The sequence below is a fragment of the Pyxicephalus adspersus genome, chromosome 8, assembly GCF_032062135.1.
Source record: "Pyxicephalus adspersus chromosome 8, UCB_Pads_2.0, whole genome shotgun sequence".
Taxonomy (NCBI): domain Eukaryota; kingdom Metazoa; phylum Chordata; class Amphibia; order Anura; family Pyxicephalidae; genus Pyxicephalus; species Pyxicephalus adspersus.
Genome location: NC_092865.1, coordinates 10,651,601 through 10,675,189, shown reverse-complemented (window position 1 = coordinate 10,675,189; position 23,589 = coordinate 10,651,601). Strand labels below are relative to the sequence as shown.

Sequence of the window (23,589 nt, the reverse complement as noted above, 5' to 3'; positions counted from 1 at the left end):
AGACCCATAGAGAAGGTGGATTACAGCGGATGTCCTTGGGACAGAACAAAGTTTGCATGTATAAAATGCCGATCATTCAACTCATACGCCGGGTTTAGTGGGAGCTCCATTGTGTTAGGCGAGTCCGTGTTCTCAGATATAATTATATTTATCTTGCTGTGATTTTGGAATTGATACACATTTGTTTTTCCATGTTGTTGATTCTTTTTATATTTTAATGTGGTATTTGTGGTATTTTAGGCCATTTGTGTGCCAGCTACTATTCTCAGCATCCCTGCTCGTTAACGTCTTTAAGAAGATCTGTTAATTACATAATCAGCTATATGTCTTAGAGCTCATTATACATTTGCATATGCATGAATGCCAATTGCAGTGCCATTCATTGTCAATAAACTTCCAACACACAGACATGCAAAGTCTCTTTTGACAAAAAAGCCTTTTCCCCAACTCTAGGAGGCTTTTCATTTTTACCTAAATGTGTGCAATCTGCAAGTTTCGGCTGCAAGGGAATCCTCCTGTTTGCGATTCCCGGGCACAAGAGGGGTTTTTAACCTCTAGTGCCCCGGGATTGCAGTGGAACTGCAGATGAACTCTCTCTCAATGGATGTTCTCCATTGATGGTTCATCTGAGTTCAGTTCCCACGGTCACCGGGCTGTATCATTGATAAGTACAGCCCGGGGAGCATGGGAACTTGCAGTCACAGCTGATAGGAGGCAGGCGAGTCAGCTGTGACTGCAGATGAACTTTCAATGGAGTTTCTCTGCGGTCAGAGGGATTCTCTAATCAAGAAAAGCCAAGAAAGGTAAGGAAAGCAGAACCACAGTACAAATAATATATTTTTTTGTATTTTAGAAAGAAGTCAGCATGGCATCAAAGGGAACATTAATGCGTGCTATTCGGGTCCATGGATTCGGGAAGTCAGACATACTAAAAATCTTTTCAGATGTCCCCGTGCCTTCCCCAGTCGAGTACCAGGTACACCCACTTTTTTTACAATCTTCTGCATCTGACACACAGGTAGGTTTTATGAGGGTCAGGCCTTTCTTAAGGTATTATTTAATATCTATATTGCATATTTCAGAAAGGTGATTGTGTGTTTATCAGAGCCACCATTACCGGGGGTTATGATGAGTACACACTCGCCTCTGAGGATACTATGTACCCCCATCCGGAAAACCTCACTTTAAACAAAGAGCAGCCCCAGCTATCCCCTACTTCACTGCCTACAGGGCACTTTTCCAAGGCTGTAGAGGATACACCTTTACCAATGAAGCTGGGTGATACAGCAAACCTGCAATAAATTTCTTAAAAGTCATTTGCTATTTGATAGCAAATGTTTTGAAACTTGGACAAGATCCATTCCTGGTTTGCCGGATCACCCAGCTTCACTGATGATGGTGTATTCTCTCCAGTCATGGAGAGCTTTAAAAAATCAGGCCCATTGTGCTGTCCTCCTGCACACTACAGACAGTAGACTGTTGGAGGTAAATATTAGGCCAGAGGGATAAAATATTATTTGTCAATCACTAGTAATGAGATGGCTTGTTGTATTTTGCTTATGATAAATTATTTTTTCTGTGTTGTCCATCATTTTCTTTTTGTTTTTTATCTGATCATTTTTAATGGGTCTTATATAAAGAAACAACAAATGTTGCACAAAGTGGCTATACAAACGTGAAAGCGGCTGTAATATCAGTGGTCATTGGCATGTAATATGTCCTAGGCCTTTCGTTGTGTAGTGAAGCATGGCTCCAATCTCCAACAACTCCTCTGGCAGCCTATGGTCATCTGTTGTAGCATTTTTAGTCTCTGACCATTTTTTAGATGGCTTTCTGTAGCCTTACATTCACTGAGCATTATGTCAAGGGGTACAGCTGAGACCAATGTTGATTACCACCAGTGATTTAAACCTATCATGGCATTTTTACTATTTTATAAAGGGATGGCTAACCCTTTCATACAATGAAAATTTTAAAAAATTTATTTTTTTTACCTCTCCCTTTCCAACTTTACTGCCACAGCAATAAAGACTTATGGGAAATCCACAGTCTCCTGGCATACATTCGTCACATATCCTAGGAGGCTTTCGGCTGCTTTTTAGCTAAGCTTTATTACTATAGACTTAATTTATTTTAATTTAATTACCTAGACTTAATTTATTTTGTGTCATTGGAAAATCATTTTAGAAAAATATTGGGCTCATCTTTTGTTTTATGTGATCTGACAGGTGGGGACAGCTGCTTGCCAGATTGCCAGAGTCCATGGGTTCCGGGTATTTGGAACAGCTGGTAGCCCTAAAGGAATTGAATTTGGTCCTACAAAATGGTGCTCATCAAACCTTCAACCACTGGGAGAAGGATTACATAGAGAAGATTCAGGTAAGATCCAATAATACTTCAGTTTATGGATCAATGGAATTAATTCTGCAGTTATGGAAGTAGAGTCACTGTCCTCACTGCAGGAGAAATTACTGTCCTTATCCGCACTGCACCAACTATTGAAGAACATGACCGTAACTCTGTCGTTGGCTTTCAATACGTTACTCTGTTATCTGTCAATGCAAAAATAAATGACTGCTCCTCAAATCAGTTTGTAATTAAAAAATTATTCTCCACATTTATGTCGTAATAAACCGATAGAAATGAACAATTTTTGCAGGAAAAAGGGGAGAAACGGTGCCTGAGGATGGAGATGATAGCGAAGGGTGTGGTAGATACCTCAAAAACATACAACGAAAAAAAGGTATAAGAAAGAATGGGGATTTTTTTTTTAGATCCCCACCCCATCCCATATCTATGAAAATTACACTTTATCCTAATTTACAAGTAAAAACTTAATTTACAAAAACACACAATGATTTTCTCATTATGTGATCCCAGACCAGCATTATTGTACATATACTGAAAGCAAGGCAAACATTTACAAATTCAAAAAAATTGTTGCCACCACACTATTAGTGCAGTATATTTGATTTAAAATATTATACATTAGAGCACGAAAACATAACATTTATACAGATTAAAAGTAAAAATAATAGTGCGTTTCGCAGAACAAAGTTTGCGTCATCAGATGTGCATGCTTACAGTGTTGATTGAATAAACTAGAATGGTAATAATTTAAGATGGAATCATATCATCCATACCAGAGATGTTATAACATGAAACGTACCAACATCAGAAGGATTTTTGGAATGAATGTCCCCCAAAAGGTAAATTATGGCTAGACTGCTTTCCATCAAGCAGTGCTTGGAACTGGAAGAGCAATATTCATATGCATGTATATATCCATGCGGGTACCCACAAGGGCTCATGAACCCGCTAAGCCAAAGGATGGTGAGCTGCAAGAGTTCCGAGCTAAGGGTAGTCAAACGCCCACTTGCTTAATTAGGTTCACATAGTGTTGATTTATTAAAGCTCTGGGAGAAGCTGGGTGATTCAGCATCCTGGAATGGATTTTTTAAAAAAATTTGCTAGCCAGATCCAATCCAGGTTCATTGGATTATACAGACTTTCCCATCATAGCCTATCTTCTCCAGTCCCCATGCTTTAATACATTTTCCTCTTTGGCAAGCACAGGCGTTTGTTGTCTATTAAAGCACTGTAAAGGTATAACCAGACATGAACCAAATTTGTCCCCCCTACATGCCTTTCCCAGTTTAAATATGGAAACTCCTTTTCCCAAGGCTGCAGATTTCTCAGAACGTGTTTAATTTGTATTTGGTATTAGAACACTTCACAGTTAACCAAACTAGACTTATGTTGATATTAATACAAAGCTTGGTCACCCTAAATTTTGATCTCACCAAAATAAATATGCTCAAAGTAGTAAAATTAAAGTTTTTTGGTGGAAGAATCTAATAGAACATTTATGATGCAGCCTATCATACTAATATAACAGAAGTTTTTAGTTAATATTATTATTATATATAAAGTATTTATATAGAGCCAACTCATAACAGTGACACAAGAGGAAGAGAGGACCCTGCCCAGAAAAGCTTACAATCTCCTAGTTTTCTGTGTCCCCTCTGTAACATAGTTGTATTATCTGTTGATCTACCAGTAAGTCTGTATTGTTCAAAATTTCTTTTAAGCTGAACTATCCTTTAAAAAAAGAAACTCGCCTTTACTTTCACCAGCTCTCTAGAGCTTCCCTTGATTGGGTCTCATACCATCCTTAAATTCGCCTTCGTTCCGACATGAAGGAAGCGTTGGGTGCTGCAATCTTTCCATGTCACCCGATCTTGCACGCTTCGGGAATCAAGACGTTGCTGATATCAACACAAAATGCGTTGTAATTTACTATCTAACTGTAGCATAGTAGAATTGTGTTAGCACAGTTGAACTCTGTGTAGTTTTAGTACTACGATTATCAATAAATAAAGTATACAGGTTTTTAATCAACCACATGTCCTGCCTATAAAAGCCTGTCTTTTCTCTATCTTTTCTCCAAACTATATTGAGCATACCCCCCAGGCTAGGCACAGTGTATGGCCTATCAAATTCATTGGATCCTTCTTTTGGTGAGCCCTCATTTCACCACCTGTCTGTTGCCTTAACTGACCTTCTGCCTGATCACCGATGTGGCCTGCCCTAACCCTTGGCCCACTCACCGACACCTCCTTGTCTGATGCTACCATCTTGCCTGTTGGTTGTTTTGTGACCACGACTAACCCACCAGCTGTCTCAACACAGAAGCCTACTTAGGGTGGTCCGCTCTCTGGTGGGGTGACCCCAGGGACCACAACCTGGCAACACCTAGCATCAAAGGGTCTGGAAGTCACTGGGATTACCAGTCTATCACTCTTTGTGGGGTGCTTTGGAGTAGACCAGGTGTCACTTATATTCTGTGCCCGGGTGATCCCGAGTTGCCTGCCAGTAGGGGAAACCTAACAGTTTTTGTTACCCTTCATTGTCTACTTACCTACTTGTCCCAAGAAAAGCGTAAAATTAATAAATGTTTATTATTGTTATAAATGGTAACACATTTATATTAGTATGCCTTGCAATCACTGAACAGCATGCATTGTATAATGTTTACTTAATATTTTTGCAGCTTTTAGGGCATTTTCTTCTGCCCAGCAATAACACCGTTTAGCAGAACTTGTGGTGGCAGCATTAGGACAGCAGGGTTAAAGTGGGCGTCCCAGGGACAGAACAAAGGTTGTATGTAAATGCAGATCATTTTACTTATGCCAGGATTAGAAGGAGCTCCGTTGTGTTCAGCGAGTCCGTGTTTTCAGGTATACCTATATTATTTAACTTGTGCAGTAACTTGCTGTGACTGGAACTTATACCCATTTGTTTTTACAAGGTAAATTATTTTATGTATACTTTTGTAGATTTTGTGGTATTTTATAGCATTTCTTCATAGACACAAATATTACACAAACTTAGCATATTCTCCTGACTTTTTCACCCTTCTTCCTCCAAATCTGCTTCTTCTCTATTGTGTCTCTACAGCATTAGCACAGACACACACATCTACAATCACCACACCGTGTAAGTCCTGGAAACTTGTTTTATTGTGTATTACACAATATAATATATTTGAAATAAGTTAAAACTAAGAGAAGGTAAAGGAAGAAAGAAAAACAAACAATAATACAAAATCAGTGTAAAATACTTGTAATATGCCAAAATGCAGTGATGCAACAAAATGCACATCTCACTGGGACAGGGTAGTTAAATACAATGTTGACATACTTGGATTGGCTAAAATAGAATAGGGATGTATATGGATGCAACAGCGGGGGCACGGCTTTGCTATCACAAAGACCACCTACCTCCTCTAACTGACAGTGATCGGCAACGGGTGGTCCACAAGAAAATTTTGGTGGTCCGCGCCCCTGGCCGGTGCGCCCCCCAGCAGGGTCCTTACCTGTCCACCATATGGATACAACCTGCTTTTAAAACATCCTAGGGGGCCCTGCGCTACTGTCCCTCCAGGATGTTTAGCAAGCAGGTCTGAGCCTGTGATTGGAGAGTGTTCTGGTTCTGGCATAATGACGTCACTATGGAGGAAGTTTCTTCCCCTGTGAGTGACACGCGGCTCCCCACGCATGCCCAATATGGATTTTGTGGATTTCGTGGTCCATGAGGTCCGAATGATTGGTGACCACTGCTCTTGCAGATGGCGTTTACACAGAGAAAACATATTGCAATACCAAGAGTGTCAAGCAGGGAGAGGGAAAACCGTACTATATAAACTTTATACATAAGCAGAACCCAACTGTTGATAGGCAGGATAATTAATACATTTTTTTTTATTTTAGAAAAGAACTCAGCATGACATCAAAGGGAAAATTAATGCGCGCTATTCGGGTCCATGAATTTGGGAACTCAGATGTACTAAAACTTTTTTCAGACATCCCCGTGCCTTCCCCAGTCGAGGACCAGGTACACACACCTTGTTTTGCAAATCTTCAGCATCTGACAAAAAGGTTCAATGTGGGTCAGGCCCTGTTGACAATTGGAAATTACATTAACACAATTGAAAAGCACTTTCTGTCTGGGTCCATGGGCTGACGCATTTTAATCTAAACAGGACAAAGTTTGTTTAGGATAAAAGACTAGCGCAAATTTGTGTTTTAAAAAAAGAGGCTTTAATATTAAAGTAATTTATTGAATGCGTGTGATTTGTGTAACTAACTTTTATTTTTTTACAGGTTATCCCACAATGACAGGGGAATCCTCCTGTCAGTGTGGGATCCCCAGGCACTAGAGGTTAAATGAGGACAAGTCTCCCCATTCATCACCTCTAGTGCTCTGTGATTGACTGAGAAAAAGTAAACCCTGATGACAGCTCAAGCATCATCAGGATTTTCCTTTCCCTAGCCAATCACAGAGCACTAGAAGTGAATGAATGGAGAGACTTGTCCTCATTTAACCTCTAGTGCCCAGGGATCCCGTAGGACTCCTGTGTTCTTGGATAGAGAATCTGTCTCCAAGAACACATACTATAGTTACGCTAGGGCTGTGTAAGAGCAATCAGGGGAGCAGAGCTGTCAGCTCACCTGATTGCTCTTGCAGTTCCAATCTGTCTCCAAGAACACATACTATAGTTACGCTAGGGCTGTGTAAGAGCAATCAGGGGAGCAGAGCTGTCAGCTCACCTGATTGCTCTTGCAGTTCCAAACAGTCCCGAAAAAAACCCTGAATTTTCCCCCCATTGACTTTAAGTGTGTTCGAATTCGACGTTCGATCACCCGAACAATATCCCCCTATTCGATCGAATAGCTGTTGAATCCAGCAGTGAGATATTTGACCAATACAATAAAAGACATCAAACACGTAAACTCAGATAGGGAGTGTCTTCCAATCATGTTATAATATTTGGTTTACTAAGGTGAGATCAGTGTGCAATAACTGTATTTGTTTTTGCTGTGCTGTGGTTACATCTGACATCTTCTTTATCACTACAGGGAACACAAGTGTCCTATCTGTCCTGCTGAGAATGATCACCATAACATAAAGGGAGGCTAATATTTCACAGCCGGTTACTAGGACATATAGGGAGGATAATTTTCCCTATTGGAATCACAAACAGCACTAAAAACAGAACACATATTAGATAACTTTGTGTTATTATTCCTATTAAATTATATTTTTGGGTTGTTGGATCCAAATTCCTTTATAATAATCTTTGTGTTAATAATCCAATTTATTATATTTATTTTTTTGGAATATTGGAATTGTCCTGGGATCCCCTGCTCAGCACTAAGAAAGATTTTGGCTAAGTTACGTAGCTCAACAGGGGAGGTTAGTAATCTGACAATAGTGCCTGGATAACAAGGTTGGCTTTACAGGATAACAAATATTTTTGCAGGTAGAATTCCTGCTATTGATGTACTTTAAAGAACCTTCTAAATTCATAGAGTTTAGCTTTATTAATTTTATATTAAGTTTGAATAATCTTTCTTGTATTTTTTTCCTGGTGATCTTGCTTCTTTACCAGGTTCTAATCCGAGTTTATGCATGTGGCATAAATCCATTGGAGATTTATCTCAGGGCTGGAACTTTTCTTTGGAAGCCAGACCTACCATACACCCCAGGTACAGATGTTTCTGGGGTAGTGGAAGAAGTAGGAACACGTGTAAACTTGTTTAAGGTAAGCTTCTCATCTGAAAGAAAATACTGATGTCTTTTAATAGGATTATTTAAACGTCACTCAATCCAACCCAAAAGTTAAAGACTTTCACTGTGCCTAAAAAGAACCCTAAACTAGAAACATGGGCAGCAATAAAGATGTATTTACAGAATGAGGAGAGAACCCATGTCACAATTTTATTGTTGTCTACGGCTGTGTGAAAAAAGTTTCCCCAACTTCCTGTCTTGGTGAACATAAACCCTACAGAAACTACAAAATACCGGAAGAAGTATACAAAAAAGAAGAGTGCAATGGTATGTGAGGGCAGATATCTCGGCAGGGGAATATCTCTGCATCCTTATGTCAGAGCTGCCCGTCCCCTAGGACTGGTAATCTAAAGACCAGAAGGAGAATAATAAAGCTCAAATTCTCAGAACGAATGAAGCAGAAGCAGGGAGATTCTTTCACTTCAGGTCGTAAGGCACAGCTTCCTCTTCAACAACAAGGAGAACAAGAAACAGAATAGAAGTGGCATCATAAAATCATAAAAGGTACAGATTACGTATGCCTAGAAACTGGAAGTATATGGATTCATTTCAGGCAGAATTTGGGATATAATGTGAAGATTTTAGGATTCCTCTTACTTCCAAGATTCATGTAAAAGGTGACAATGTCATATCTGACATTAACATGGTAACATCATGGTAACATCAATGTATTTTTAGTTATAACAAAACAAGTATGTTTTTAATATCTATATTGCATGTTTCAGAAAGGTGATCGTGTGTTTACCAGATCAACCATTACTGGGGGTTATGCTGAGTACACACTTTCCTCTGAAGATACCGTGTACCCCCTTCTGGAAAACCTCAACTTTAAACAAGGAGCTGCCCTAGCTATCCCCTACTTCACTGTCTACAGGGCACTTTTCCAGAAGTAAGTAAGATGAAAGATATGGTCTAGTTCAGTGGTCGCCAACCTTTTTGGTCCCTGCGGACCACTAAAATTTCCAGCTCCTGACTGCGCATACCCGGCCCACTCTCCCATCGCAGATCTGAGCCTGTGATGAGAGAGTGGGTTGTGTCCAGGGACACAGCCCACCCACCTCCCTGAGCCTAGGAACTGTACGGGGGACGTAGTCCACGACTCAGGCTGGGGGTGCACCGACCAGAGCCGTGGACCCCCAAAATTTTCTTGCGGACCACCGGTTGACGACCGCTGGTCTAGTTTATTTATTCAGCAGGTAGCCCCACATGTAGCTCATTGTGTGGCCCCCCTGGGCTACTGCATACAGTAGACTGTCAGAGATGTTTATTAAGACCAGTAACTCTAGGTGGGAGGAAGCTGAAGATTGGTGGCTGCCCTGTATTGTGACCCAACTTTTGACTAACCATCCAAATACACCTGGGTGGTTACTGAAAAGTGCCAGGTGGTGTGCCTGGCTGAAAGAACTTGGGAGAACACTAAATTACTAGTAATTAATTGGCTTTTTGTATGCCATTAAGGCTCTATTACTTTTTCTGTTCTGTTCATCCTTTTCTCTTTCTATTTTTTGATTTCCTCTGACTTTTTATAGCCTGCAAAAATAAATATTAAATTTGTTGCAAACAGATTTTCAAGTGGCTATGCAAATGTGGAAGTGGCTGTAAAATAAGTCATCACTGGCAGTCTCAACGTGTCTTCAGCCTTTGAATGTCTCTTAAAACTTGTCCACGGTCTCCAACAACTCCTCTGGCAGTCCTAATATCTGTTGTAGCCTTTGTAAAGTTTCTATTTTTCAGATCTATGTGGTCTTTGACAGCTTTCAGTAACCTTGCATTTACTGAATATTATCTGGTCCCCCCTTGGTTATGTCAGGGGCTACATCTGAGGCCCCCTCAGTCAAGAAAGTTGACCACCATTGGTTTACACTAAATTGAAAAATGTAAAAACACATATGTTTGCTGTTTTACCTGCCATAGGGTTTGTGGTATTCTCCATCCAGTCTCAAGATTTATACAGCAATCCCAGACTGGTGGTAAGGCTGGAGACCTGACGTTTCACATATGTAGTTATTTAGACATTTAGGCCGTGTTCCTTTACTCCCTAAACAGGTAGCATGAAACTAATTAGTGTAAAGGTCTAATTATATTTATGCTTTTTTTATAATCTCACTTTTATTTTATTAGTTTATTAGTATTATTATTATTATTTATTAGTTTATTTTATCTGCAGAGCACATGGCAAACCCGGAGAGCTGGTTCTTGTACATGGTGCAAGTGGAGGAGTAAGTAGAAGAATATATACCTCACAATAGCCATATATATAGGGATCAAAGCTTTGGAATTGCGGAAGTGAACCTGTTCTAGCCTAAAACATTTCTGAAGTGCAGGAACTTTGTGATTACTGCAAATACCTATTGTTGAACCTCTTTAGATATTTGACCTAGACCGTAAATAGGACTTGACTTGTGCCCAAGTTAACATTATTCCTGATCTCTTCTGAGGCTGATTTCCACCCTCAGCCTTTAAATTGTCAAATACCTGTGCTTTTACTACACACTATTGATTCAGAATTTGCTAATTGCATGCCAGGGGTGGAGCTTTATGTCAATAAATGGGTAGGATTATTCTTGAAGTCTAGAACCCATGTATAGCTTGGACCTAGTATCCCAGGGACTTCAAAGGGGCATAAGGATCAACTTAAAGTCTTTTACAAGTACTTGCAGGCACCACAACATTCAAAACTGTTGCCAGTTTAAAAAAATGTTTGGTCAAATAACCAATATATTTTTTACAGCTTTAAAGTTTTAGGACTATGAAACTGAATTTATTTTGTGCAATTAAAGATATATTTATTTTAAAAAACTATTGGGCTCAGCTTTTATTTTATACCATCTGACAGGTGGGGATAGCTGCTTGCCAGATTGCCAGAGCCCATGGGTTCCGGGTATTTGGAACAGCCGGTAGCCAAGAGGGAATGAATTTAGTTCTACAAAATGGTGCTCATCAAGTCTTCAACCATAGAGAGAAGGATTACATAGAGAAGATTCGGGTAAGATCCAATATACTTTAGGAACATGACCATAACTCTGTTGTAGGCTTTCAACATGTTAGTCTGTTATGTGAAGCAGAAATAAATGACTGCTGCTCAAACCAGTTTGTAACCAGCTACATTACAGTCTCCAGGTTTGCTGGATCACCCAGGTTTTCCAATGATAGTCCATCTTCTCCAGTTTTGGAGAGCTTTAATAAGTTAGACCCAATGTTTGACATTTACATTTTCACCTAAATGACTAGTCCCTAATGGAAGCTGCTACCCGTCAGCTCAAAAAAATTAGGCCCATGGTTTCTCTTTGGAAGAAACAGAGCACAGAAGTTTGTTTTTTTCTGGAAGCACAGTAAAGGTATAGCCAAAAATGGTCCAACTTTCCCCGCATACACAAGTTTTTCCAGGACTCTGTTGGGACAGCGATTTTTCGGCAGATACTCAAGGAAAGGTGTAACAAGTAGTTGGGAGCAAGTCTTTGGCATATCATTACTTACTTGAAGTGCTTTTTTTATGTTGTACAAGAACACTTTACAGTTAACCAAAATAAAGTTATGTTGATGTTGCATTTTCAGAAAGCAGCTGGGGGAGAAGGAATTAATGTCATACTGGAAATGCTCGCTAACGTTAACCTGAACAATGACCTGGAACTTCTGTCCATTGGAGGCAGAGTCATTGTAAGTAATATATCACCTTTTAAACATTTTTGGCAGTATTTGACATTTTTTTCCTATTGAAAATATTTATTTTTTTTAGTATGTCCAGGTCCTGGCTTATTCCAAGAGTGTAGAGTGCCAATGTTTGAGGGTAGTGCTAAAGCTCACCCACTCTCTTCTGCCCCAATACATTTGTATTGCTCATGAACCAATAGGAATATGTGGAATCACTTTAAGAAAACATGAAAAGAAATAATAAGGCAGTTCTGCTGTACTCTGTTCTTTTACACCAGATTGTTGGCTGCAGAGGAGATATTGAAATAAACCCCCGGGACACTATGACTAAGGAATCCAGCATCATTGGGATTGGACTTTACACCTCCACTAAGGTAACTAATTCAGACTGACACATGACTTTCACAGCTTTAGATTTCTTTAAAGGGACTGTAAAATCCTTCCACAGTTCTTGTCCCACGTACATTTCTGACATGGTAAAAAACATAATCCCCCAGCCGCTCTCTTCGCTCCCCCGATGACCTACTAATGACTTCCTCACTCATAACCTCATCACACTCATGGATACAAGACTTCTCTAGAGCTGCCCCGGTTCTCTGGAATGGTCTTCCTCGTCCTATTCGGCTTGCAGCTACTTTCTGCTCATTTAAAAGAGCCCTCAAAACCCATTTTTTCACTTGCCTACCCATCTTCTTCTGTATTTTGAAACCATCACTTCTTCCCAGCACTACATATCTCCCCTCCTATTGTGTGTAAATTCCCCCACCTACTAGATTGTAAGCTCTTCGGGGCAGGGACCTCTCCTGTGTCACTGTCTGTATCTGTCTGTCATTTGCAACCACTATTTAATGTACATCGCTGCGTAATATGTTGGCTCTATATAAATTCTGTTTAATAATATTAATAATAATAATAATAATTTTAATAATAAAGCAAGACAACAAAATTTTTATTGGTTCATATGTAAATATCAACAATGACCCACCTTTTCATATGAATGAAAGTAAACTTTCAAATTCATAAAGTGTGTTTTATTGTGCATGTGAAAAATTCTGCCCAGCAGTGAAAACGTAAGCTGTTGTCTGAGAAATACTTAGACTTGTTTTGCCTGGAGTTTAGACTCCTTACAGCAGACCCTGTGATATCTATCCAGTCGCAGGGTGCCACCATCCTCTTCCTTCTTGAGATCTTCAGCCATCTTGACTGGCTGGGCCGGGATGACATAAGTCCTGCACATGCACATAGAGAGTGCCGGCAACCCCATAGGAAGCCAGGAATGGTAACAAATACTGAGCTGCACATTTATTGATTCTTATGTTGATTTCTGGACGGCTGCATAAAACATTCTTTAATACCTTCACATTTATTTTTGGGGGTATTTAGGAGGAATGGAAGGAGGCTAGCGCAGCTCTCCTTGGAGGAATAGAAGCTGGCTGGGTGAAACCCCTCATCGGGCCTGAATACCCCCTGGAGAAAGCCTCCCAAGCTCATGAAGACATCATGCACTGCAGTGGAGCCACCGGAAAGATGGTCTTTGTCATCTAAATGGAGACTTAACCATAAGAGCAAAAAATTGAATTTGTTAAATGATTCACCTGTATTGAAAAAGAACAATGAGCACTTTTGTAATATAGATAATCTTGTTTGAATAATTGGGGTCACTAGCAGCACTGCACTTATATATTCTATAGTGGTCATTGCTTTACTCCCCACCCCCCACTGCATGTAATATCAGTTGGATAAACAGAATTTACATTTGTTAAGATCCTAAGAAGTCTTCATTGTTTGTATTCCCATTTGGAAATGTGTTCTTTTTACCCTGCAGCTAAGGGGAGACAATGGCTACATGCTTGCTGTTGTTTGTGATCTGTGCAGTGCAGACACCAGCTTCAAAGCACAGAGAGAGAAAAAGCAAAGGAATGGGGTTCTATTTGCAAGGTTGCAATAGGTATATTAACTGACGGAAGACCAGGAGCCTATAAGAGCAGAACAGGGGACACAATGGGAAGCCAGACAGTCCAGGGTCAATAACCCGATGATCAACAGATAACTCAGTACAGGAGAGTTCACCAGACACAAGTCCAGAAAACAGAGCCAAGGGTCATACACAGGTAATCAGTACGCCAAATACGGTATCAAAGGGTAAAAATAAAGCAGTCGGGGCCACAGCAAAGTTCAGTCCAGGCAGCAAACAATCACAGACAGCAACAGTAAATCCAATAGCAAGTCAGCCAAGCTCAATCCTACAACAGAAACCTGGAGTCTGGGAGCTGAGAAGCTATAAAGCAGCGGTCTTCAACCGGTGGTCCTTGAGAAACTTTTGGTGTCCGCCGCTTTGGCTAAGAACCCCCCAGCAGAGTCAGGAGAATAACCCTGTTGGGGGGTGCACCAAGCAGAGTCGTGGACCATGTCCCCTGTATGGATCGCAGGGTCAGGTTGGTGGGCAGGTTGGGTCTCTAGCTCAGACCTGCAATGGGTGAGTGGGTGGGTTCTGGCACCATGACGTCACTATGGGTGAAGTTTCCTCATTTTTGAGTGACACACTGCGCAAGTGCAGTCCAAAGTCCATAAATTTAGTGGCCTCTGAGGTCCAAAAGCTTGGCAACCACTGCTGTAAAGGACTAGTAGCCAATGGCAGGGCAGGATCAAAGCCAGGAACTAATGCGTTTATTGGCTGTTTGACTTTGAAGTTCCATCCAGCTGCACACAGTCTCAATTTGCTGGGGATGCTGGGATAGGCACATGCACAGGTAAAGGGTAAACTGGAGATGCCATGAGCTGCAGAGCAGCTGCTTCAAGCGATGCCGTAAGGAGTACACACTGGATTGCACTTGTTTACAGTACAGGATTGCTGACCAAATAGCTTCTCCTAACAGTCTGATTAAAACAAAAATGAATCGATTGTTTGGATATGTCTTATTGCATCTTTTTGGTAGCGAAAGCATACTGTACAGTGATTGGTCAATAATATTGTACAGTACATGGTCAGCTTTTCCCCCACATTGCTGGAGAGGTATCCACATATTTTGGGTCCAATACATAAGAGCAATACTCTACTAATTTTGCCATGGGTCTTTGGGAAGTCCTTAAACACAGCACACAAGTGTACAAGATTCTGCCCTTCTGCTCATTTTTCCCAGATAGAAAGTGATCAGATTATGATTAGATATACTGGATTGTTTGTATGCATGATGAATCTTGTGTACCTTTGATTTTTACCAACGTATTTTCCAATCCAATAAAATAATTAAATCTGAATATCTCTCTCTGTGTATTCCAACCCCTATTATAATTATGCAATCACCTACCAAGCCATCTATTTAGATAATTGGCTATTATGCTGCAGAGATTCTGTATTGCATCACCACCATCAATTAGGTTTTGCATTGCTGACAGAGATAACAAAATTGGTTCATCAACCAGGCACATAGAGAAAATCTGGTCAATCTCTTTCTTTTCTCAGCCTTATTTTCATGTTGCATAATTACAGTCTTGGATATGTCCATTCTTTGGAGGAATATGCAGGTCATGGCTCCTATCTGTAATGTGCAATATCAGATAAATCTGACCATGTGCATTCATGCATGAAAAGATTTGCAGCCCACTGTAAAGGCTAACATTCACTAGCATTTACCCAGATCCATCTAATTGCTGATATGCAAGGCAATATCTAGGCAATATCAGATATATAGGCAAACATCTGTGGATGGTACTGGACAATCCATTCCATAACCACATGGGTGTTATTATAGGTCCGGCCCCTCTTTGGAATTAGTGTTCTGATTCATTCTAATGGTGTTTAGTGTCCACATACTTTTGGCTATATAGTGTTTTTGTTTGTGCAGTGAGGTGTTCACATTATTCTGGCCTCTATAGTGTACGTATGATGGTAAGATATCCATATTCCCTTGGCCAGTAAGTATGGGTGCGATGATAAAATGTTCGCATTTTTTGGCCATATATATTGTAGGCATGTTGATGAGGTGTCTACTTACCTTTGGTCATATAATGTAAATGTGCCAGTGAAGTGTTTACATTTTATGTCCATACAGTCTAGGTATGATGGTCAAGGGTCTACATTTTTCTGACCATATAATGTAGGTGTTAGGGTCAGGTGTTAACATTTTATCACCTGTATAACAAGTATGATGATCAGGTGTGTGCACAAACTTTTAGCCATGTGGTGTAGGTGTTGTAGTCAGATGTTCACATTTCTCTGGCCATATAGTATAGGCATGGCAGCCTGTTATTCCTATACTTTGGGCTATATAGTGTAGGTGTGATGGTCAGGTGTTCACATATTTCTGGTCATATAGTATGAATGTGACTGTCAAGTATGTCTGTACTTTTGCCATGTAGTGTAGGTGTTAAGGTCAGGTTCACATTTTCCAGCCATATAGCATAGATGTGATGGTCAGGTATTCACATTTTTCTGGCCATATAGCATAGGTGTGACGGTCAGGTATTCACATTTTTCTGGCCATATAGCATAGGTGTGACGGTCAGGACTTTTGGTATTTGGTATACTTTTGTATGCTTTACATGTGACATTACTTTGTGTACATGTGACGTTCAGGTGTTCACATTTTCCTGTCCATATAGCATAGGTGTGACGTTCAGGTGTTCACATTTTCCTGTCCGTATAGCATAGCTGTGACATTCAGGTATTCACATTTTTCTGGCCATATAGCATAGGTGTGACGGTCAGGTGTTCACATTTTTCCATTTTTCTGGCCATACAGGATAAGTGTGATGGTCAGGTGTTTGCATTTTTCTGGCCATGTAGTGTGGATGTGACAGTCAGATGCTCATATTTTTCTGGCATAAATGTGACGGTCAAGTGTTCAGATTTTTCTAGCCATATAGAATAGGTGTGATGGTCAGGTATTCACATTTTCTAGCCATATAGCATAAGTGTAACGGTCAGGTATTCACATTTTTTTGGTCATATGGCATAGGTGTGATGATCGGGTGTTCACATTTTTCTGACCATAATATGTAGATGTGAACGTCAGGTGTTACCATAAGTTTGTACATATAGCATAAAGGTTACAGTCAGGTGTTCATATGTTTCTAGTCATTTAGTGTAAAATGGTCAGTCAGGTGTTTCTATACTTTTGGTATTTGGTAACTTTTGGTATTTGGTATACTTTTGTATGCTTTACATGTGACATTACTTTGTGTACATGTGACGTTCAGGTGTTCACATTTTCCTGTCCATATAGAATAGGTGTGACGGTCAGGTATTCACATTTTCCTGTCTATACAGCATAGGTATGACGTTCAGGTGTTCACATTTTCCTGTCCATATAACGTTCAGGTGTCTCCATACCTTTAGCCATATACAGTAAGCGTTCACATTTTAGTAACCAGCAGCCATCAGAAGACCCGTCATTCATGATCTTGTGATTTACCTAAAAGCTTTGAGCGGCAGATCAGGTTGCTGATACTCCTATCCCCAGCACAGCCGGACACCCGAGTCACTGGCCCCCAGCCCTGCAGGTAACAGCAGCCCCCAGCTTTATACAGCTTGGTAAACATTGCATTGTTGTGAGTGACTACACAGCTCCTAGGGAACGGCCAGCCTATATCAGTGACAGCAGCAGGAGCGGTGCAGCCCCTGTGTAAAGGGAGTGACTGCTTATTGAAGCTGGAGGCCGCTTTTCACCGCCATTGGCTGCACAATTTCCTGCCTACCTTGTGTTAAAGCATCATTATCAGCCTGCTCTTAGCAACCACTGTGCCATCAGTCTGGGGGCAAAGGGACGAGAAACAAACCTGGCAGATTGGGGAATCCCTGGAGCGGGGTGCACCAAGCTGCTTCTTTTACCATTTTTTGATGTTTTTATCTTTTTTTTGTACATTGCAGCTTTTTTTATTGCCTCTCCTCCTTTTTACCTTCAACGTAAACCCAAAGGCCAACAGCCAACATGAGTCACCCATACATCGGGTAAGTGGCTACCAAGTTTTTGAAAATTCTAGGTCTGGCAAAGCCGCTGTCACAATTTGTCGTTTAACCCCTTCGCTATCTTGTCGCTCCGGAGTGCCCTTTTGGATGTGGTAGACTTTAGGTTCACAGTTTTAAAAGGGAATAAACTAAAGCTGACCATTCACTATACAATCTGATTGTACAATCGTTAGATCCATGGAGTGCAAGGTCATGGATGGCTTAGGTCTGCCTAGATGACATAGTTTTGGTAAATCTAAAGGCGATTGTACAGGGATTGTATGATCAGATTGTGGATTACATATCCAAACAAACTAAAATCATGCTGGAATTTATTGCGGGGAAATCTTGCGATTATTGTATATAAGGACTTGAGGACTTGTTCGTTTTCTTTTGCTGGAAATGATCTTTTACAGTGACAGATGAATGAATGAGCAATGTGCACACAGCACACTTTTATGGAGAGATGAGGGAGGGGGATGGACAAGCGGCACCCCACTGTGCTCTCCTTCATAGGGGGGAACTACAGTTGTCTGTTCATTGAACTGCTAGGATGGATTGATGCTGTACACATGTCAGATTTTCACAACCACGACCGTTCATCTTAGACGACAATGATTTGACGTGTGTATGCAGCCCAAAGGCATGGAAGAGGCCAGCCAATCAGACACCACTAAAATACAACTATTGTGAGGACTGGCCCTTTAATTAGGAGCTGAGTGCTGGTTTGATGTGAGGATTGCAGTGCAACAACCAGCCAGAAAAAGAAAACTTTATGGGTGACAAGTCCCTGCACATTGCTGGATTATATACCATACGTGATTTATTTATTTATACCAATATAAGCCATTTGTAGTCTGGAATCAGTACCTGGGTATGGAGGACTGGCTTGGGGGCTCCAGCAGAAGGGGACACAATAGGGACCTGCAACCTTAGCAGCTGCATCAGCACAGAACTCATAGATAGGGGGGAAAGGGAGGAAATTGGGCTTTTATATGGGGTATAAATGACCTCACCCTGGGGCTGCCTATAACACATCATATTGTAGAGCAAATGCTTCAATTTCCTCCCTGCAGGTTTAAGTTACAATGTATACCATACAATATATCAGGCATGCTGAGTCTTGTAGTTCTACACCATGTGACCAGCAACAGGTTCCTTTATGAGCTTAGAATTTATCAAAGCAATTTCAAAAAGTCATTTTTATATATGAATACCGTGCGCAGATCCTGGAAGTGCCAAAATGTGGTTCCAGCTGATTGGTTGTTGGTCCCATAACATGACACACGTGTGTGATATTCTGCTCTTCCAATATGTTTTTATCTGTTAGAAGGTGATCAGATTTCTGATCGGATTTGATTCATCAATCATTGAGTAATATTGATCAGTCTTTGTTAACGTGTTTAATTTTTCTCAAAGAGGATAGAAGAATTGGTTGCTTATGATTGGTTGGCTGTTGAACTCATATTAGATCTAAATGTTTTAAGAAAATCAGCCTGTGTGTACCCAGCCAAAAGCTGTATGGCCGTTAGATGATTGTTACTAGAAATGATCTTTAATGATAGTTTCCAGTGATTGATCAATGAACGAGAGCTGTACACACAGCACCATTCTGTTCTATGGAGAGAGGACGGGGGAGGATGGTTGAGCGAATGGCACTCCGCTGTGTTCTCCCCTATAGGAGTGCATGGTGATCGTTCTCAACCAGTTGTTCATCAATTCACTACTGCATATTGATGAACAACATTAGGGGATCGCTGTACACATGTAGCTGATGCAATCATTTAGCTTGTGTACCCTTATGTTGTGTGCGCACATCAGATAATTCTTGAGACAAGCACAACTGTTCATCACGAACCAGACTCTGACATGTGTACAGTGGATGGCTGTTGTCATTCATAGATTCATCATGGACGACCGATCGGGAACAACCGCTATACAAGTAAATGGAGGAGCACAGTGGGGTGCAACTGCATAGAACAAGACGACACTCATTCTTTCATTTGTCACTGGAAGCAATCACAAAAGATCATTTCCAGTGACCAAAATCCTACATGTGTATGTAGCCTTAGGTGTAAGACAACAAAAGAGTGAATGATGAACAAACGAGCATTGTGCACACGGTGCCATTCTGTTCTATGGAGGGGGGACAAGCAAGCAGCACCCCGCTGTGCTCTCCTCCCCTCACCTGTATCCGTCAGGAGGAACCCATGAATGACATCAGGTGACCTCTACACATCTCAGATTCTCGACCGCTACAAGACCGATTATTCGTTTTGGGCGAGAACCATCTGACGTTTGTACAAAGCCTTAGTCTTGCACAGCTAATACCTCCATATGGAGGGATATTGTTATTGATTAAACCTCAGCCCATCTAAAATTGATATTCCAGTAATGTGAGTATATGTAGAGGTAAACTGTGCTGGAGATTCTCAAATCAAAGACTGGTGGTGAAAGCCCCGCTATCTATGTTTGATGTAATGGATAATATGTTGGCGCTATATAAATCCTAATTATTAATAATAATAATAATAATAATAATAATAACAGTAGGGTCTCTATCAGTTCCTGCCTCCCTTGTTTGTTTGATTTGGGGTCTCCAAAAAACTTAAAAAGTCACATTTTGCACACCTGACTCCTATAACTAAAATAATATTCATAGATGTGCTGGCCCTTTAACAGCTTCACGTTGCCCTATGAATGTATCTCAATTCTAAATCCATTCCTAAATCTGAAATTCTAAATAGAACTTTAAGATTTGGCAAAGCTAATGCCCTACTCCAGTGTTTCTTTATCTTGGTATAATGGCGGAAGCCTTGAAATAACTTTCAGGGAACCCCTTCTATATTTACTATATTCACAGATCACAGTATATTAGTGTGGTGGTCAGTGGGAAGAATTCCTCTTACATTGCTGGCCATTGGGAAGAATGTCACCCTACAGATAGCCAAAAGATAATTGGGGCCCCTAAACTGACCTGAGAGGCACAAACTGCTCATTGTTCAAGGAGCCCCTAACAAACTCCGGAGGAAGCCTTGGATGAGAAGCCCTGGCTAGCATAGTAATGGATATATTCAGTACAGATAAGGATAATATATATTGAGGTAGGGACATTAGATTGTGAGCCCCTTTGAGGGACAGCTAGTGGCATGACTTTGTACAGCACTGCGTAATATGATGGCGCTATATAAATACTGTGTAATAATAATATTAATATATCTTTAACCTTTCAGCAGATTTTCTAATATAATAATTTCACATATTAAAGAAAGGGTAACGTAAGGTTTCAAATCATTCCAATGCCCTTCTGCACATTGGGGATCCATTTACACTGGTGCAGTGAGGTAGCAGACAGTGAAGTTACCACCGGCACTGTGTGTTGTTATGTCCTTCACTTTAAATTGCACCACAATATATTATTATTAATAAAGTGTACTTACATACCACCAACATATTATGCAGCGCTGTACAATAAATAAGGGTTGCAAAAGACAGACAGATACAGACAGTGACACAGGAGGAGGGGAGGACCCTGCCCAAAAGAGCTTAAAATCTAAAGCCGCATACACACGTGCAATAATAGTTGTTGGAAAGGATATTTCACGATCCTTTGCAATGACTAAGGACTGCACGATGCATGAACGAGTGTTGCACATTCGTTCTGCTCCATGGAGAAGTAAGGGGGAGAACGACGGAGCAGCAACCAGCTGCGCGCTCTTCCTCTTTCCTTCTATTAGGATCGTTAGTCGTCCATCGTCCGTGGATCCGCCAGTACGGTCGTTTGGGACGATGGACGACTGGCGCTGTACACACACCAGATTCTTGTCTGATCTCGGTCCTGAGCCGATTATCGGGCGAGAACTGTTGGACCTGTGTACGTAGCTTTAGAGAGTAGACTATCCCCCCTTCCTTTTCTGCAGCACACCACCCACTGTTTAAACACAATTGGGCTGATTTATGAAAGCTCTTCTACACTTTCACCAAGCTGGGTGATCCAGCAAACCTGGAATGGATTTCTTAAAAGTCATTTACTATTTGTTAGCAAATGTTTTCAATCCTTGAATAGATTTATTCCAGGTTTGCTGGATCACCCAGCTTCACTGATGAACGTGTATTCTTGGAAAGCTTTAATAAATCAGGCCCAATGTGTGACATTTTCACCTGAATGATTGGTCCCCGATGGAATCAGATATGCCATATGCTAGATGTAGCTTTTGAATAGTAAACCTGTTCATCCATCAGAGGTGACCCCATAGGAGGACTTTTCTAAATGTTCCATTTCATCCAGGTACCCCACCCTCGGCTTGGGTTTTCTTTTTTTTTTTTTCACATCAGATAAGGATCTAACTTGAACAGATCTGCTCACACCAGCCACGTCCACGCCGGGTCTCAGGTGTCTTGTAAATATTGATCGGCTATGTAACAGTGCCTTGTGCGATAGCTGATTAATAAATAAATGTTGGGATGTATCAGATAGCTCAGTAATTGGCGAAAATTTGAGGACACCTAAACAATTCAGGCAAAATAAGCAAAACATCTAACAGGTAAATGTGCAGTAAATGTCCTACCAAACAATTCACAGGTCTGTTCACTTTGTCTTGTGATCTGGGCATTGGTCTCAGGAGACCTAATTCAATTAAGCAATGTGGTTTGGTCTTGGACCCACCCTCCAGCATTCTGATTGGACAATGAGGTCACCAGCTGAGATCGCCACTCCCATAAATATGCTTTCTCTCCTTGCCAGTAAGCTCCCAGTGTTAGACTGACAGTACTGTGCAATGGAACTGAACCTTGTTGGCTTGCACTGCAGCCTTAATCGGAATCCTAGGATTCTGTAGAAATCTGACATAGGAAACCTAACTACAAAAATGTACACACCTGATGGTGCCTGCAAAGTTCCAGGGCCAATACGAACAGACCCATTCACCATATTGACTGTCTTTAAAAGAAAAATTTTGACCAATAATGTCGGATTTGTGATATTCCTACTAAACCTCAATGTAGGGTGAAATTTCCTAGTTGATCCCAATGCCCCCTCTGCCCCCTATAAATTAGAAGGGAGCGCTTTTTAACAACCATTACCAAATGGGCGCACTACCTGCTATGTACTATAACAAAAGGTAGAGCCAACAGTGCTGTGGTATGTTAGTACACATCAGGACATTGCATTGGCTGTTGGTTGTTACAGTATCGGAGCTGGGGGTAGGCATGGTTGGTGGTGCCCGATTGGGTAAAGAATTGGCATTCCAGAATAATGTTTGAGTCAAACCTTTTTTGTTAGAATACTGTTTAAAATATATTTTCAATAAAGTGGTTCTAAACCCTGGGGAAACTCTCCTGTTCCCATTCCATCATGGATGCTGATATCTTCTCCATTCTTTTCTTCTGCATTCTGATCTTTGATCATTTTGATTGTCCTGAGCCGTGCATGCAGAATTATGGCAGCTGGGCAGCCATCAGGCAGATAAGAATAGTTATTGTAGAATGGACATCACCTGTTCCTTTCTGCAATGTCTGATGACAAATATTATTTAATTGTTCCCATGTGTCTCTGATTTGTACCCAATTGTCCCTGAACCCCCTCTGTACCCTTTGGTTGTCCCTTTAGGGTAGATCAACACACCTCTATAGAATGAATTCTTTACCTACAAAGCTTTATTTGGCACCGATCCTTCACCCAGCCTCTAAATTATTCAAATTGAAGAGAATAAAAAAAAAACCTAGTTGCAGAAAAAGCATTGGTCACTTTAACCATCATATTTGTTTATTCATGTTTTATATTCTTCATCATGTGTCATGTCATTGCCTGCATACTTTGAGATACAAGTTATCCTTTACCCCTAGCAGGTAGTATGGGA

General features: G+C 40.8%; 2 protein-coding genes and 1 pseudogene across 3 annotated transcripts in view; all 3 read left to right on the top strand.

Moving 5' to 3' along the window:
- Positions 1-858: 858 nt before the first annotated feature.
- Positions 859-3,331, top strand: LOC140337504 (quinone oxidoreductase-like; annotated as a pseudogene).
- Positions 3,332-5,142: 1,811 nt separating this feature from the next.
- Positions 5,143-15,042, top strand: LOC140336414 (quinone oxidoreductase-like). Of its 2 annotated transcripts, none has more exons than XM_072419479.1 (9): positions 5,143-5,240; positions 6,273-6,396; positions 7,955-8,107; positions 8,859-9,022; positions 10,301-10,352; positions 10,970-11,119; positions 11,689-11,790; positions 12,063-12,158; positions 13,168-15,042. In XM_072419479.1, the coding sequence occupies exons 2-9, from the start codon at positions 6,286-6,288 to the stop codon at positions 13,327-13,329; spliced, it is 990 nt and encodes a 329-aa protein (XP_072275580.1). In that variant the 5' UTR covers positions 5,143-5,240; positions 6,273-6,285; the 3' UTR covers positions 13,330-15,042. The 2 variants fall into 2 exon arrangements, with proteins under 2 accessions (XP_072275580.1, XP_072275579.1); XM_072419478.1 differs by having other exon boundaries at positions 5,175-5,311.
- A 2,129-nt stretch (positions 15,043-17,171) lies between these two features.
- The window catches only part of ERICH3 (glutamate rich 3), a 55,602-nt gene continuing 49,184 nt past the window's right edge, over positions 17,172-23,589 (top strand). Inside the window, exon 1 of the mRNA XM_072420731.1 lies at positions 17,172-17,734. Coding sequence (XP_072276832.1) covers positions 17,715-17,734 — 20 coding nt within the window. The 5' untranslated portion in view covers positions 17,172-17,714. The remainder of the gene's footprint in view (positions 17,735-23,589) is intronic.